The sequence below is a fragment of the Typopeltis vanoorti genome, chromosome 23 (genome assembly GCF_054136105.1).
Source record: "Typopeltis vanoorti isolate ZY-2024b chromosome 23, IOZ_Tvanoo_1.0, whole genome shotgun sequence".
NCBI lineage: Eukaryota > Metazoa > Arthropoda > Arachnida > Uropygi > Thelyphonidae > Typopeltis > Typopeltis vanoorti.
In genome coordinates, this window is record NC_143571.1 from 47,276,350 (window position 1) to 47,294,814 (window position 18,465).

Below are 18,465 nucleotides of genomic sequence, written 5' to 3' on the forward strand. Positions count from 1 at the left end.
TAATTATATAGAGTTTCAAAATCTTCCATCTTAGTATTGTGGGATCATTAACAGATAGTTAAAATTAAGCATTATCCATTTTAGTGTTTTTCATAATATATTAATCCTTTGACATATAAATTATTTTTAAATTTGGCTCTAAATTCGTTTGAAATTGATGCAAACTTCGTAACGTCTATGATACGTCAAAATCAATTTTGGTGCAATAAACAAAAGACGTGTCACAGATGTCTTTGTATGAAATTCGTTTGAAATTGATGCAAACTTCGTAACATCTGCGATACGTCAAAATCAATTTTGGTGCAATAAACAAAAGACTTGTCACAGACGTCTTTGTATGTTAATGGGTTAATCAAGTCTTATTTAATTTTATTTCACTCCTTTTGCATTCACCTGTATTTAGTTAAATTTTAATTTAATTGTGTACATAGTGTAAAAAATTTTGTAAGAATTTTAGCAATCTTCTTATGTGTAGATAAGAATATTTCTAATTTTTACAATATATTTATACATTTTATTATATGATTTTAATCATGAACAATGTGCATAATAGACATTGTTACTCTTGCTCCTGTGAACAGTTAAACAACAACAACAACCACCTCATATGTACAAAATTATAAGCTAGTTATCTCACCACTGAAGCTTTACAACCACCTCCCCATCTCCTTGGAACCCAAATGACCATATCTGTGCACAGTACTCCAGATGTATCTTGTCAAAGCCTTGTAAAGTGGGAGAATAGCTTTATCCCTAAGGTTAGTTCTCTTTAACAATGTTATTCAATGCAGTGACCACCACCATAGCAATAGTAGGCATAAACTCACTGTCCACTGTAAATCTTCAAATTCCTATTAATATAAAACTCTGCTTGTAATATCCTCCATCCAAAATCTATAACTTTACATTTGGCAACATTCAATTTACATTTCTTATCACTCTCCATAATTTAGCATCATATGCAAATAACTGAATATCATACTTAAGACCCTCTCCATTATCATTAATATATTAGTTAAACTACAGTGGTCCAAGTACAGAGGAAACCTCTGGAACACCACTGGTCAGTCACTCTCTAATTCACGTCAGAAGTTTATTTTGCATGTCCATTCCTCCTTTAGTGCCCATGCCAATATCCCATCCAGTTCAACTGCTGTATTTGACTCAAGCTATTGTAACAGCTTTAATACTTCTATGATTTACCTCTATTCCTTCATTTAGTTTCTTTCTGGCATTCAGAAAGCTAATAGGTCTGCTTTGAATACATACTTTACTAAAGTGAACACAATAACTATTTCTTTTTAATAGACAAGCTTAGTTTTGGACTTTATTCATAACTTATTTTAATGGTTTACAACACCAAACTAACTGAATTATGAAAAGATGTTTATTAACTGGATTTCAAATCAGCATCTTCAGAGCACAAAACAACAATATGTTACAGTTTACATGCAAACTGTAACAATATGTTACAGTTTGCATGTAAACTGTAACATATTGTTTTGTGCTCTGAAGATGCTGGTTTGAAATTCAGCAAAATATGAAAATGGAAGTCAGTAAACAGAGGAGTCCATCAAGTCACTGCCCCTATTTAATATCTGTATAGGTGAAATGGAAGAAAAATATAAAACTAACATTTAAACTGGATTGTGAACTATTCTTAATACCCTTTGTTTGCAAGTAACCAAATGATCATAGCAAGAAGTGAAGATGACATCCAGAGATCAATACACTCCTTAAATATAAATGCAAATATCAACAGTCAAAACAAAAATCATGGCTTTTAAAGGACCATCTCCAGTCAGAAGTAAAATCTGATTGAAAATAAAATTTTAAAACAAATTGACTGCTTCAAATACCTCAGATATGATGTATCATATACAAAAGAAACTGACATTGATATCAAAATTTCAAACTTCCTAAAGAAAATGGGAATGATCAGTAATATTTTCAAACCTAACCAAGTTTAAAAGCATACAAGTTTGTAAAGTTTTAGCAAGACTTTCCCTACTGTATGATAAAAAAAAAAATATATCTAACAGGCTTCAAAAGCCTTCTTTAAAGAAAGGTCATAGGTATTGGAGCACATGTTTTCTGCTCTAATCCCTATGACCCTTATACCAAAACTTAACACTATCCAAAGAATTATACAGTATAATGGCTTCAGCCAAAGAAAATCAAATATAACATTAATATATACAGGCATGTTCATCACTTAAATTCTAACTCTGTCTAGAGTCCTAATCACATATATTGCTGAAATCTCTGAATCAATTTCAAAAATCCTAAAAAAAAAAAAATTTTAAAAAATGGAAATCGGTAAACAGAGGTTTACTGATTTCCATTATTTCCTACCTAAAGACAATCACAAACATCCATTCCCACATAGGGATTCGAACCTGTGACCTGTTGTTTGGAGAGCAGGTACGATAACCACTTAATCAACCAGGCTGGTAAATATTTATTTATTTATTTGTATCAACTTCATATTTGCTGTACTATACCACTGAACCACATGGTTCATATCCAGTGGTGTGCTAATAAATATTTAACAAATGGCTCACTAAAAAAAAAAAAAAAAAAGCAATGAACTCTCCCTTCATGAGCATTACAATCCTCCCAAAGTAGAAATTAATTTCATTATCAGCAAACATTCCCTTAATTTTACCATGACCACTTTCTTAGTGTAATGACCATATTAGGTTCCTGACAGTTCTAGAAATGTGAAATCTTTGACAGACATTGAGCATGGGAATGTAATCATCTTAAGGAGAAGTGGCCCAGGAAAAATTAAACAGATTTTTGTTCAAAAATAATATTCTTGTAAAATTGACAGATGATATAATCCCTTCACAGGCTGCCACATAAGGGAGACGAGAAAGAAGCACAAAGGGTGCTGAAATAAGCACACCTACCACTGGATTTTCTGTGTCATCGTATAAAAGCTTTTCGCCCAAATTCCACTAGCCATTGGAGATTGAATTGCTTGCCATTCTATAGTTTATAGCTAATGTTGGTTTAACAATAAGCTCACAAAATTATTGAAAATTTAACAAGCTGGCTCAGTATGCCGCTGCTTATATTCCTTTTTAAATCCAGCATTGTTGTTTTTCTACTTTTTTTGAATTGTTATTTACACTAAAGATGATCTCTAAGTTTCAGATCAAAAATATTTCATTACATACTTTATTAATAAACTTTGTATCTACCTGTTTATATATATATATATATATATATATATATTTTTTTTTTTTTTTTTTCTGTTTAACATTTGTCTCTAAGAACTTGTTTAGAAGTGAAAAGATTCTAGGTATTAACATATTCTTTACAGAGTCTACCAATTTAAATAAATGTGACTACAAGTCACTACCAAAATTTGGGTGAATGCCATCCTCTACCAAAAAAACTACCAAAAATAAAATAATGAATTTTTGGAGTCCTTTTTCATAAAATATTTTTATTTTATGAAAAAGGACTCCAAAAATATGTTTGTTTTATGAACTCTGAGTTGAAATTATCATTCATATTCTTAGTTTTGGAAACTGTATATGTGTGGCAGAAACCTTATTTAAAGGGCAAAAATGTTGATTAAATAATTGAAAAAAGTAATATAGAGTATCATTATTTTTTATAATTGTTTCATTCTTTATCTTTCTTCCTGGTACAATTTCTAACCATATAAAACTTACAAGAACAATTTAAAATAAAGTCATTTAATTGTTTTAGAATCGAGGTGTGTACATGTTCAGACTTGATGAAAATCGAGTAATAGATGCCACCCTTTGTGGTGGTTTGGCAAGGTATATGAATCATTCATGCAATCCGAATTGTGTGGCTGAAGTGGTTCAGATTGACAGAGAAAACAAAATTCTCATTATTGCAAACAGACGTATTTCCCGTGGTGAAGAGGTGAGCATAATTTTTGGTATTTCTTTGTATTTACAGTAAAACCCTGTTTTTACTTTCCCACAATTTACATTTTCCTGCCATTTACGTCATTTTCCATTGATCCCGTCTTAAGGCCTATTCTTACGATATATTGTTTTCCTGCCATTAACAACTTGATGTGGACATTATTTTCTGTGATTTGCATTTTTTTTCTCAGGTGGCAATACTGATTTTCGAATCGATTTCCTCTCATTGAAATCAATTTCTGTGGAAATCTACGCATTTCTGTTCCCAGGTGGCATTGCTTTTTTCTGTAGTTTCTTTTCCACCATCACGGTGACTTGCATGCTTGTAGCAGTGATGAGCGATACCGTGATTTTTCAATCACAGTACGAATTGATATTGCAGAATTTCTACTACGTAATTTAGCGTGTGATAGTTGCTTTCAAGTTGCGGTGGTGGATGATCCATGTTAGTAACACGGAGAAAAAAGACAGAAATTTCAGTAGAAGAAAGATGGCAATTCTGCGACTTGTAGATTGGCATGCCAGAACACGTGTGCATTTAGCAAACGATCTTGGACTCTCCGTGTCCACTTTGAACACGATTGTAAAAAACAGGTCAAACATTGAACTCAATGCAAAGCAATCTGGCACTGTGTCAAAAAAATTAAAATATATCCGGACATCGACATAATGAATTGGATAAACTTGTGGTGGTGTGGTTTGGTTCTACGAGAGCGTCGGGTATTCCAGTCGATGTACTATACTCCAAGCGAAAGTCCTTGAATTTGCTGCGAGGTTGGGAATTAATGGTTTTACTGTATCAAAGGGATGTATTGATCGTTTCAAGACTCGTCATAATACTGTGTATAATCAAGTGTGTAGAGAAAGTAATAGTGTTTCAGGAGAAACTGTAAACCAGTGGAAACATGAACTAAAGACTATTATTCAGGACTACAAACCGAAAAATATTTTCAATGTTGATGAAACTGTGCTCTTTTATAACATTCTACGAAGTAAAACGTGTTTTAAAGGAGAGAAGTGTCACGGTGGAAAAGTCAGCAGGTGGAGGGTAACTGTTTTGCTCATGGTCAATGCTGATGGATTAGAAAAATTATCTCCACCAGTAATTGGTAAAGTTAAAAAGCTATCTCTGTTTTGAGGCAGTATATTGCAAGTGCATCGGGAGACGATGGGGCATTTAATGCCTTATACACTGTGGAGAGACAGGTGGAACTTACAAGAGTACAGAAAAAGCAAAAACAATCAACAAGTAATTGTAAATTCATTTATTTTCAGTTATTAAATTTTGTAATCTAGTATGTAGACTCACATACTAGCAGTAAGTCATCTTTTAGCCTTTTTTTTAATGTTTTTTTTTTTTTTTTTTTTTTTTGCATTTCCTGCTATTTATACTTTTTTCGATCAGTCTCCTGGAAAGTATAAAAAAGGGGTTTTACTGTATTTTGTTAATAGTTTTTGATATTAAAATATGTTTCATTGTTAAATCCTGTAAACTTGATTACAGTATTTAAACATGTGTAAATGATTATATGATTTCTAAGAATATTATTATTATTTTATTCATTATATTAGAATGATATAAATTTTCTGTAACTATCCTTTTTAATCAAAAAATATACCTGTAATAATTTCAAAGTGAAAAAAAAAAAACTTGGTTTTAAATTAAAATTGCTACATTATTTTGATGCTTTATTTGAGTGGCTTGTTTTGCACTTCCTGTTAGTATTAATAAACATGAATTCAATTATGACATAAATAAGAACAGAATGAAATACTGATTAACATATCAGAGGTTTACTTGAACAATTAGATAGTTATAGTCATTCAGTATTGAAATATTTTAGTCTTTCACTATCAAAACCACTGACTACTGAACCATTAATTAAAGATACCAAGAAATTATATTCTTGGTTTAATCCTTTATCCAAGTGTAAGCAAACAAAGTTTGTGCGTGAAGTAACTTCGCAACTGGGCAACTCGTATATAACGCTAATGACTTCACATCACTTGTCTTAGTATCCCATAATACAAAGCACATATCCTTACTGATATGTATAATACTATGCATTATGATGAAGGTCACTACCCAGACTGGTTTCGACCTTTATTCAGGTCTTATCAGTGGAAGCCAGACCCAGAAGCGATACCAAGGTTGAAGTAATGCAGAAGTCATGTTTCCATATACATGTAGCCAAAAGGCGTCATACATTATTATTAAAATACTCCGAATTAAGATAGATGTTCTTGACATTTTTAATTAATAGTATAACCAAGTGGAAAAACTTTCAACAACTACTGAACCAGTTTTGTTTAATAATGCTTCACAAGTATCCAAGGTGTTATTTATGTAAAATACCTTTTTTATTTTTAAAATATTTGTCCATTGTATTGTCAGCATCTTCAGTAAGAAAAATGGAACATAAGCCTAAAATGAAAGGAGGATCAACAAAGCAGATGTGAAATTATGGAATGCATTAGAGCATCACATTCTAATTATGACTGAAATCCTAGCAAACTATAATAACAGATAAAATGAAAATTACTATCGAATACAATTTGTCAAATCTATTAAGATTGGGATGAACAATTCTTAGTATCTCTTTCATTTTTAGAATTGGTTCCTTATGAAACACTCTTATGCTTCATGGTACTTGATGTTATTTTTATTTTCTTCACTATTATTATTATTATACAGATATCTCCATAAAGTCATAAGACTCATTGCAGGAGGCCCGTTATTCACTCAATACATATCATACCTCTCCTTGAACTTATTCACTGATGAAACATTCACAACCACCTCTGGTAACTCATTCCACTCATTTGCCACCTTCCTAACCATGCTTTTAGATTTCCAGGCACAACCCCTTGTTCTCTCTACTCCCCCTCTTCCTGTTATATAGTGAAAAAAAGCCTTCAGTTTCAATAAAATAAAATACCTTTAATAACTTTTATGCAGCAGATCTTCCTGAGTATCGAAGTAAGATGATCCACAGGTGTGTATTATCACCAGGGAATGCCAGGTGGGGGAGGAACTTTTTCTTTACAAAACCTAAAATACAAATAATGGATTTTTTTTTAATAAGTAGAAGTTTGCTTAACATTTCTCAGGCTGCAGCTAAAAAAGTTTGGTTTTGCAGCAGCTCTGATTATCTACAAGGCTACACTTCTAATATGACCTACTCTGAGTTTAAAGCTTTAAGATTTCTTTAAAGGAATAGTAATTTAATCATTACAAGAGCTAATAGGAAAAGAAATGTTGGTTCAGGATAAGAAAGCATGGTAGATGAAGTTTCCTTAATGCTCAGACTATTCTACATTTTGTCATCTTATGAACTTATGAATAGAAAGAACTGACTCCTAGACAGAGTTCCAGGTTGAGATACTGAATTCAAAAAGACTCTAAGACTTGCCATAGAAATTTACTTGGATTGTATGTGCTCCCCTCCCCTCCCAAGATTTATAAGCAAGCCATTACATTAGGACTTAGTAAATAGCAATGGTACTATAAACTTGCTGAACAGTTGCATTCTCCTTTGTATATATAAAAAAAAACTAGATTAAAAAACAAAAAATGTAAATCTCATCTTTCATATATATTTATGCTATTCAGTCTGAAGTTCTTTATTCTACTTTTGGAAGACACACTGGATTTTCGTAGGAAAGATTTCCCACCAATATTGTCAAATGATTTGAATTTGTTATTCATTTTGTTTTTTAATGTAAATTCTGCCAATGGGAGGTTTACAAAAAAAAATAATAATAAATAATTGAAAACGTAGTTGGCCAAGTAAATAGTGGGCAGTTATTTTCCAACCAACAGGCTGTGTGTTTGGATGTCACCATGGGTATGAATATTTGGGAACATTTGTAGGTGGCAGAAGATTTTTTTAATTTCATTTCATTGCTAATTATTGTGAAACCACCACCACCTTGATTTTAGGAGGCCTGAATTTTCTAGAAAAATAACATGTTTGTCTCTAAAGAAGGATTACCAATACTCACATCATCTAATAGTAGCTTATTTCACATGCTTCCTGACAACATCCCTAGCCAGCTCCAGGAATGTGTCCAGTTCTACTTGCACAAACAATAGCTGAAAAATCTCACTTGTATATATAGTGTAGGATTCCAGGTATTGTATGTTTCTATCCTCTCCTCCATCTATTCCTTAAACTTCAAAAGCATTCCCTCAATCTGTCCTGATATGCACAATTTCCTAGGCTGTTTGTCATCTTGATTACTTTCTGCTTAATCTTTTTAACTATTTTCCCACTTCACTGGAACTCAAGTTACCATATCTGCACTCATAATCCAAATAGTTTTATCAAAGCCTTGTAAAGTGGGAGATTAGCTTATTTAAGTCATCATCACACCACATCACATCACATTGGATAACAATGATGTTACCCAGTGTGATGACTTAATCACCTTAGCATTGCAACTCCTAAACTTTAACTCGCTATCCATAGTAATCCCCCAAATCTCTAGCTTCGTTGACTATTTTTAACAAATTCCCATTAATATATTACTATTTGTATAATGTCCTCCATTCAGAATACATAACTCTATACACTTGACAATATTAAACTAGTATTCATTACCATTTTCCCATATAACCAGTCTGTTCAAAACTTGCAGAAACTCTACAAATAACAGAAACAGCTACATTCCTTATCACTTCTCCAACTTAGTTATCAGCAAATAACTAAACATCACACTCAAGACCCTCTCCATAGTATCACTGCTTGATACCTATCAATCAATCACTTTCTTATCCATATTGCATGTGTATTTTGTATACCTATCCCTATAGTTTGTATAACAACCTCACATGTGGAATCCTGTTAGTTGCCCTGGCAACATCCAGAAGTATTGTGGTATATCCATTACCCTTATCTAATTCTGCTGTCTCTCTCTCTCTGTTATAGAGTGATAGTCAGTCAGTCCAATTCATGCCATGAGTTTATTTTGCAAAATCATCCGTGTGGTACAATGCAACCTATGGACATCTGAAAAGGTAGGGAGTGGGGGGGGGGTAGCATCCAGGGTAACCCTGGTGTTTCACTTCTGAGGAAATTTATTGGTTGCTTTTGTGGGTTTCAATCTTCAACACTAAACCAGAAATTATTTCTGAGCATGAATTCTTTTTCTTTATCCTCAAATTTTTCTGTGGCCTTCACAAGACTCCAGCCAAGTACAGATATTGTGGATACAGTATCAGTATTTGGTCAGAAGTAAGATACAAAAAAATATCTTGCACACATACATACATGAGCCCTAGCTAGTAGTTACATGTTGAGCCTCCTTTGACCAAGATAATAGCTTGTGCCTATCTTGACATTCAATCCACTAGACCACAGAAAGTATTCTGAGATATTCTGGATCAACTAGACAGAATCATAATCACACACCCAAAACTTGGAGATCAGCAACTGAGCCATACACTGATGATGACCGACAGATGCTTTGTTTTACATGAATCACAAAAATGTTTGATGAAATTCAAATCAGGAAAAGAGTTAAGTAGACGGGGATGCACTCAAGATACTCCCCTAGACCCAGTGATAGCTGTGAAAACAGTCTCCATACCAAGATAACTCTGCCACCACCAGCCAGTTTTCCCCCAACCATACAATCTGGTTGGCTGAACAGACTGAGTGATCATAATGTTTTGACTCATGAGTATATACAAGGATGGTCTGAAAAGTTCTCGACCTCGACCGTAGATGGCAACACTATCGGTTGTTTTATACAGCTGTCTAAAGCAAAAGTGTTGTCTGTATTCCTTGAAATGGATAAAATTGAGTATCGTGCGGTTATAAAATTCTTTGTAAAAGAAGGTTTAACGATAAAAGAAATTCATTCAAAGTTCATAAAAGTTTATGGGCGCTCTTTTGTTTTGTAAGATAATTAAGAAATGGGCTGCCAAGTTTAAACGTGGCTGTATACCAGCCTTGAAGATGATGCACATGAAGGATGTCCAAAAAGTGTAACAACACCAGAAATCATTGATCAAGGGCATGATATGGTATTGGATGACCGGCGAGTAAAAGTGCGTGAAATGGCTGAGCCTATAGACATTTCAAAAGAACATGTAGGATATATTTTGCATGAAGAATTGCAAATGAAAAAGCTTTGTGCAAGATGGATGCTGTGCTTGCTCACAGCAGATCAAAAACGCACTCCCATGAAAATCTCTGAACAGTGCTTGGAGCGTTTTAAAAAGAATAAAACTGATTTTATGCATCGATTTATTACTATCGATGAGACTTGGATTTGCCATTACACACCAGAATTCAAACAGCAGTCAAAACAGTGGATAGAAGCCAGTTGTTCAGTGCCAAAGAAGACAAAGTCAGTTCCATCAGCAGGAAAAGTCATGGCATCGGTTTATTTTGTTTATTAATTATCTTGAAAAGGGTAAAACAATAACCGGGGAATATTATTCCGATTTTTTAACCAGACTAGATGAAAAAATTTGTGAGAAAAGACCCGGTTTGCAAAAGATCATCTTTCATTAGGACAATGCACCTGCCCACAAAGGTGTTTTGGCAATGGGAAAATTTAGGGATCTGCACTATGAATTGTTGGAACATCCACCCTATTCCCCAGATTTGGCTTACTCTGACTTCTATCTCTTCAGAAAACTAAAACTCTTCTTCACTGGTCAGCGTTTTTCTTCGAATCAAGAGGTGATTGCAGCTGTAGAGGGGTATTTTGCAGGTCTTACTGAGAACCACTATATGGACAGGATAGTGGCACTGGAGCATCACTGGAATAAATGTATTAGTCTTAAGGGAGATTATGTTGAAAAATAAAAATAATTTTGAAATTATAAATTCGTTTTTTCATTGTTAGGCCAAGAACTTTTCAGACAACCCTCTTATACCATTATTTTGCATCATCCATGCAGCATGTGAAAGGACAATAGAGAAAATACAACCCTTTATTCAAAAGAGTTTGGAAGGATCTCCAAAACAGTTAAAAAAGATTATTATCTGATGATATTCTTGTGTAAACATAATGTCAGAAACTCTCAGAAAAACTACTGCAAGCACAACATTGATGGGAGGAATCCAATTATAGTAACACCTCATAAAACACTCAGTTATTCTAGAAGTGTGAGAAGAATGAGATCTTCTTTATCCTCATCTGGAATATATGAGGGTGTAACAAAAGTTAGGACAAACCAGTGATCATCCCTACATATCTAGATGTACCTCACATCTGTCACTTACTTTTGACACACCTCCAAATATTCAACATTGGTAAAAGCAAGACATCTCAACTGTCCTGTTAGGCTATATATTATTATTATTATTATTTTGGCACTTCCAGGGAGTCCAAAGACTCATTGAGGGAGGGCACCTGCTCTACAACTCTGTCTCCACCACTCAATCCAACAACTGACTGCAACTACACCAACGCCATCTACCGCTGACCACCACCACTAGTATTTCCAGAGACAATCACAAATAGCCATGCCCACAGCGGGATTCGAACCCACAGCCTTTTAGCTGGAGAGCAGATATGCTAACCACTCGGCCAACCAGGCTGACTATTAATATATATATTAATCCACTAAGATATTTTAAATGTCAGAAATGCAGTTTTCCATGCCTGATTTAGTAATAAAGAGTATGATAATAAAGCTCTGCAAAGAAACCTGAATGCATCATTTGTGTGAGAGAGGCCGTCCAGGTGGCAGGGTGAAAAAGAGATACAAAAGTTAGACCACACACAACATCTCGCATACAAAGAGGAAGCCAGCTGCCGTGACCACTGCATTCAAATCCTCTTATGTTGAGAAGGCGACAGCAAAAAAAATACCAAAGTGATGCAAATATGTATGTCTATCCCATCCAATAATTTCTGCATACCCAAACTTGCCAATCCTAAGAATTTCTCTTTAGAGCACATTAATCACCCAGCCTATTACAGTCTTACTCCAGAAACAACTTCTGAATTGATTCCACTGAATGAGAATTCACTTGCCAAGAAGATATAGTAATTGCAACACATAAACCTCCACTTGATAATATCCCCCCCCCCCTCTTTCTTTTTAATAATGGATTCATTACCTTCTTTTATATGCTGACTCACTCATGTTCAGCAATATATCGTGCAATCTTCTCCCCCGCTATTCATCCGCTGTTTATATGGGATGCCAAAGAGAACACATACGAAAGCATTCGCTTTTCAGTTTATCCTTCATGAACACCCAGGTGGAAGATTGACCATGTTGACTGGAATATCTTTTCATATCTTGCATTGAAATTTAATCCTGAGTCAGCTAAATACCTGTTAATGAGATATCTAATATAATGAATGATACATGTAACAGATTATATTTTCAAGGCAGGAACAACTGCAATCCCCAAAACATCATCTTTGGCTGCTTGATACTCAGGTTACCGTTGTGGTACCCCGAGTATCATAAATCACATATGATACTCTATAATTATTGTATCAGATGAGGATCCACTTGTTCGGTCAGAGCTGATTTTGGATCCCAAGTCTATGGTTTAGCAAGGGAGAGATCCTCTAATTTCTCACTTCACTGAAAGCAGTTGTCGCTTAACTATTCCTTAAAAATAAATTCTCTACCTAACCATCCTATGTGGACTAGATTTTTCCCCTGCACTAGGATGTTCAATATTACACTCATCATCCCATTTGGTATGCATGCAAAAGAGATTATTCAAGCTCTTTGCATGAATGTTGACAACATTCAACATTGCCTGCACTGAACATGATGATATTCCTCCAAAAGAATGCGATGATGATGATGAGGTCATATCCTCCATCATCAGTCTACTTGTAGCTGTGTAATATGCACAGAGTGCTCCAGTCTATTTCTACTAATGGTTTGTGATCTGAACCTCTGTTGACTGTGCTGCTGTTTTTACTGACCGTGTTTTCTCCAGTCAAATTCTACTTAAATGCATTAATTATGCCACTGAGTTGCATGCCTTCCAGTTTGCACTTTACAACATGAAAGAAAACTTCTATCACAAATGCATGATATGTACACACTTGTTGAGTTCTTTACAGTCCACATTCTCTCCTGTATACAATCCACATCTAGTGCTTTATGATATTCTACAATTATTGTATCAGATGAGGATCCTTAGTTTGGAAGTTTGTGCTGGATATCCAGTCACATTGGAATCAAGGGAAATGAGACTGCAGATACAGCTGCTAGGTCTGCTTGCACGTTCTACATGTACTATTTACATTCCCTTGTATAGATACAGACAGTTAATAAAAGCAATGTTGCCTAATGACCGGCAGCTCTCCTAGCATGTGCTAACAAATAAATTGCATGAGTTAAGCCTGAAAGCTTTGACATTCTAATTACATAGAGGAAATTGTACTTGCTAGGCTCTGCATAGCTGAGTTATAGTACACATTCTTATCTATTGAGAGCTGACCTATGTGTGAACAGTGTAAATACATGTTTTACTACATGCATTTTCTGGTGGAGTTCCATCATTTCACTCGAGAGGAATGCAGTTTTCACTAATCTCTAGTCACAACATACATTCAGGTAGATCTTATCAGACTTGTACAGACTGCATGAAGTTTTTAGTTTTTTATTCAGTTAATATATACAAATGAATGTGATCATATATATGGTTTATGTGTAGGTATAATATTACTCTTTTGTAATCTTGTACATGACAGCATTTACTTATTTAGGTATTTATTTTTTATTACTGTGTGTATTGATATAACTTTGAAAAGGGGGCAGTGTGACCTTTGCTCTCCTTGTCCTCAATAAACCACAAACCAACCAGCCAATATACAATCCATCTACTGTATTTAAGTCAAGCTCTATTAACAGCTTTAATACCTCTATTCTTTCACCCACTTCCATAGCATCCAGAGAACATGAGTTCTACCTGGAATATATACTTTGCTAAAGTGGTCATGTAAGAACTAAGCTATTTGTTGTGCATCTGATAGTTTTCTTTCCTCTGCATTCGCTAATGTTATTTATTCTTCCATAATCTTCTTCCTTCTGTTTCCTATATAGCAATAAAATTCTTTAACCTGTTCAGCTTACTTCTAATCCAGTTTTGCTTGTGAGGCACCTCTTTGTAATGGAGGGGGGGACCTCTCATTGGTGGTACTGACTTTTTTCAATCTTATTCTTTTACTATGCTTTTCTTCCCATATTCCTCTCTCTACTTTTTCCGGGTCTTTTTTACTATCCTGTCTTCTACACCACCATCACTGGGATCCGGTGTCTCACTGCTATGTTTGCCATGTGGTGTGATCTGTGGACATCTGGATAGGGAAATCTTGATAATATTGCACTACTTTGGTGCCTCTGCTTTGGCAAGATGGGCAGTCCTGAATGTCCCACCAGGTTCAGTTGGTTTGTGGACTTGCCTGCAAAGGTCAGTGGCATTGCAGTCTTCTTTCCCATGGTTCTGAGACAGGGCCCAAGGCTTGCTGTGGTACCAAGTATAGCATCTAGGTTAACCCTATCATTTGCCTCCTGAACACACTCATTTGCTTGCCAGTGAGTGGGCTTCCATCTGTTGCTTTATGGTGAATGGGGAGCACTAGTACTGAATGACACCTCTCGAGAATGAATAATTTTTCATCCTCTTGTTTATCAGGATCTCCTCAGCAATCTCAAGCTGTGTTCAGAAACCATAAAATGTCAACAGAAAATCAAAATAAGAGACAAAAAAAAGCTTCAGGAGTTATAACAAATACATAACTTTTCTTAATCCAGCATTCAACAGGGGAACATCCACTTGGGAATATGTCACTCTTCTTCATCCAGAAAGGTTTCAAAGGGTTGGCAGGATTTCCAAAATCTGTAAAGAAACTCCATTCAGGATATACCTTATTGAAGCAGCAGAAGAGACAAAATCTTAACTTTTTCTAGAGGCATAATATTAGAGTGGAACCTCCTAAAAGTTCCCAATGAGGAGGTCTACTCTCAGAATGGATTATTTCAGCTGCATTTCAAAGGGAAAGTGATTAATATCTTGTGCTACACCACTCTTTCAAATAATGTGAGTTGTTAATGAAATTGTTGCTTTTAATTTATTAGCAGGTAGGAACCAGACCAACTGTGGATCATTAAATTATATAACATTACGTTTTGAAGTTGGATTTTACGAACATTCAGGAATTTGAAATTCGTCTGCTTCTACTTAGCAACATAATGTCTCCTCTTTTCACCTTCTTTTAGTAGAGTATATTAATTTACAATTTTTTTTTGTTTAAATAATAATTTTTAAAAAAATTAATGCATTACTTTCTTTTTTTAAATAGTTAACATATGATTACAAGTTTGAAGTGGAAGATGATCAGCACAAGATACCATGTTTATGTGGAGCTCCAAATTGTCGCAAGTGGATGAATTGAAAGTATGCTTAAATGTGGTTTGGAGATATCATCTACAGTGTCCCTCCACTTAATAAGCTGATGTCGCCTTGAGAAAGTGCCCATCTGTTGTTTCATCCTGAGATATCTCTGTAAGGGATTGCTAACTGTTCTGGATAGACTCCAAAATACAACTTACAAAACTTATGCAAAGGAAAATACCTTCCATTTGTAATTAAACAAAGAAAAACCTGATTTCTTCTGTTCTATCTGGAAGGGTGCATGGGGGGAATATTCTAGCTTTTAACCTGCTTTATTTCTGAAGATTGAAAACAAGTTTTATCTTTAATTTCACCAAAGGGCCTTCAGATATCTATCAATTATGCCACCATTGATTAGAAATATTTTTTCCTATAAAAGCTATTGTAACATTTCCAGTAATATTTTAAAAAAATAGAAATATTTTTGCTTTTTTTTATATTGCTGCTGGTCAAAGTTTGTCTCCTGTTTGCTTGGAATGAACAGGTGATTTGTATATTATTGTAGAAATTCAATTTGTCATATTTGAATAGATGATGTTCGACATTTAACTTTGCCATGCTTATTACTGTTTTTACAAGGAAAAGATCGATGGCAAAAATAGTGTAATTATGAATTTATTTACAGAAAAATTCACGTTTTTCATGTAACTCAGGAAATGTTATAGTTGATGTTTTGTACAGATATTTTAATGTCATTGTGTTCATGTTGTTTACACTCATTCCCTCATATTTTTGAGAATGCTCTGAAGTGAAGCTTGTAAAACTGGCTATTTCAACATTGTTATTTCAGAGTTAGGGCATTTCTTGAGAATAAAGTGAATAAAATTCTTCACTAGTACATTTTTGTACTTTGCGTTCTGTCATAAATGTTTCAGTTTCAACAGATATGGACATAGTGCTATTTAAATCACACATATGCTGTCTCAGCTGACCATTGTACCAATAAACTGCTGAATAATTTTTATCATATCATGTAAAATATGTACTGATTGACATTTGTAGTGAAATGTTCCTAATTTATTACTGCATGTGATGTAATATAGATTCACTAAAAATCAGAAAGTGAAATTTTATCAATGAATTTTCATACTAAATATTTTTTTTCACTTCCTTAAATGAAATAAAAGGTATAATTAAAATTAGAGTAGTTTATTTTGTTGGCATGCATTACACAGGGTTTTATAGGCTTCCTGCCTCTTTCTGTTTTTTTTTTTTTTTTTTTTTTTGTCAGTTCTACTTTCTTCATTTGGTCTCTATTTCTTGAATTTATTACTAGCGGTTAAATGTAAATGTCAACAACCTTTTAGAAGTAAAAACAAACCAAAAAATTATTTTCACGAGTAATTAAATTCTTAGTTTCAGTAAGTTAATAGATTTATTTTTAATGAAGACAATAACATCGGAAAGATAAAGTCTCACATTAGCTTATTGTATATGCCAATAGTTTATTGTATGATGATGATGAACGGTCTATTTTTCTACCCACTACAGGGTGAAAGTCTCTCCCATTGAAGGAGGTTTTGGGTCTACTACTCCCATGGTGACCCAGCCCATATTGGGAGAGTGTATCTATACTTGGGTGAATGAATGTATGAAGGTGGAAGACTGTCACAAATATCCATGCCTGCACAGGATTCAAACCTGCAGCTTCTTGGCTGGAGAGTGGATGTGCACACCACTCGACCAACCAGGCTGGCAGTTTATTGTGTATATATATATTTACACATATATTTATCTGCTACCTCTTTTTGCTTTGCTTTTCTTCCCATATTCTTTGCTCTACTTCTCCTTAGTCCTTTTTGACTCCTGTCTTCCACACCACCAAAATCCAACATCCTGCCTCCATGTGTGTCATGCAGTGTGACTTGTGGACATCTAGAAAGAGGGATCCTGGTACTCTTGCACCACTTTGGCCTTTGCTTGGGCAAGACAAGTAGTCCTGGATGATCTGGGCAAGATCAATTGGCTAGTGGGCTTGTCTGGATGGACCTCCTTCCCTGTGGTCTGAAGACAAGGTCAAAGGCTTGCTGTAGTACCTATATTGAACCCAGAGTAGCCCTGACATACCACTCCTGAGGACAGTCACAGTTTCCCAGATAGTGTGCATCCAGTCCATGTGTGGTTCTGTGGTGGGTTGGGAACTCTGGCACTAAATCAAATTCCTCCTGAGAATGAATTTTGCATCCCTTGTTTATCAGAGAACCCCAACTAAGTTCAGAAATCATAGAATCATCAAAAGAAAACCAAGTAAGAAACAGAAACTGCAACAAATACACCACTGTTCTTAATCTTGCACTCAACAGTAACCATGCAATTAGACACCTTTCTTTGTCCAGAAGAGTTGACAGGATCTCCAAAATTCATATGCACTCAACAGGTAACCATGCAATTAGACAACTTTCTTCATCCAGAAGACTTGACAAGATCTCAGAAATTCATAAAGAAATTGTGTCCTGGAGAGATCCTTATTGAAGCAGCTATAGTAGCACAATTAGAAAAATTACTTCAACATCTCTCAGGGGAACGCCAATTACAGTTGCACATCTCGCAAAACAACTTTCTACAGGTGTTATATTAGACTGGGACTTCCTTGATGTTCCCAATGAGAGGACTAAGGAGTGGCAACATAAGAATTCCTGTGTATGTGCATCTGGTTCACACCAGAAACATCCTTACCTTCACAAACCAAAACAACCAACTTCTGTCAAAGCATGTTATCTCAACCATCCAGTAAGACACTAAATCCCAAGCTTTTGACACTGCTTTAAATTTCAGAAATATGGTCATTCTCAAACTGATTGCTGTGGCTCTTCTGTCTGTGCAATAAGTTGCAGTAAAGATCATGAGAATAAAGACTGCATGTTCTGTGTGGAAGACAACCCAGCATACTTCCAAACATACCAAAGATGGAAGGATGAAAAGGAGATAAAAAAAAATTAACAACTGCAATGTATCAGCAATCAGGAGTCAAAGAGGCAGTAGCAACAACTGGTAAACCCTCTTGCACTGAGAAGATCGTAAAGAAAGCGTAAGTCAGGACTCATGTTAATCCTGCCTTCTCAGAACTACAACATTCCTGAAAGATATGCTGTCTCACTTATCCTTTGAGTGAATGAAAAAGAAAAATCAGTATGAACTCACCCCTAAGCACATGCAAA

At 34.8% G+C, this 18,465-nt stretch overlaps 1 protein-coding gene across 1 annotated transcript in view; it reads left to right on the top strand.

Moving 5' to 3' along the window:
* LOC150093819 (histone-lysine N-methyltransferase 2C-like) overlaps positions 1-16,145 on the top strand; it is a 1,065,326-nt gene extending 1,049,181 nt beyond the window's left edge. Inside the window, exons 75-76 of the mRNA XM_090412524.1 lie at positions 3,727-3,909; positions 15,216-16,145. Coding sequence (XP_090268650.1) covers positions 3,727-3,909; positions 15,216-15,308 — 276 coding nt within the window. The 3' untranslated portion in view covers positions 15,309-16,145. The remainder of the gene's footprint in view (positions 1-3,726; positions 3,910-15,215) is intronic.
* Positions 16,146-18,465: the final 2,320 nt, after the last annotated feature.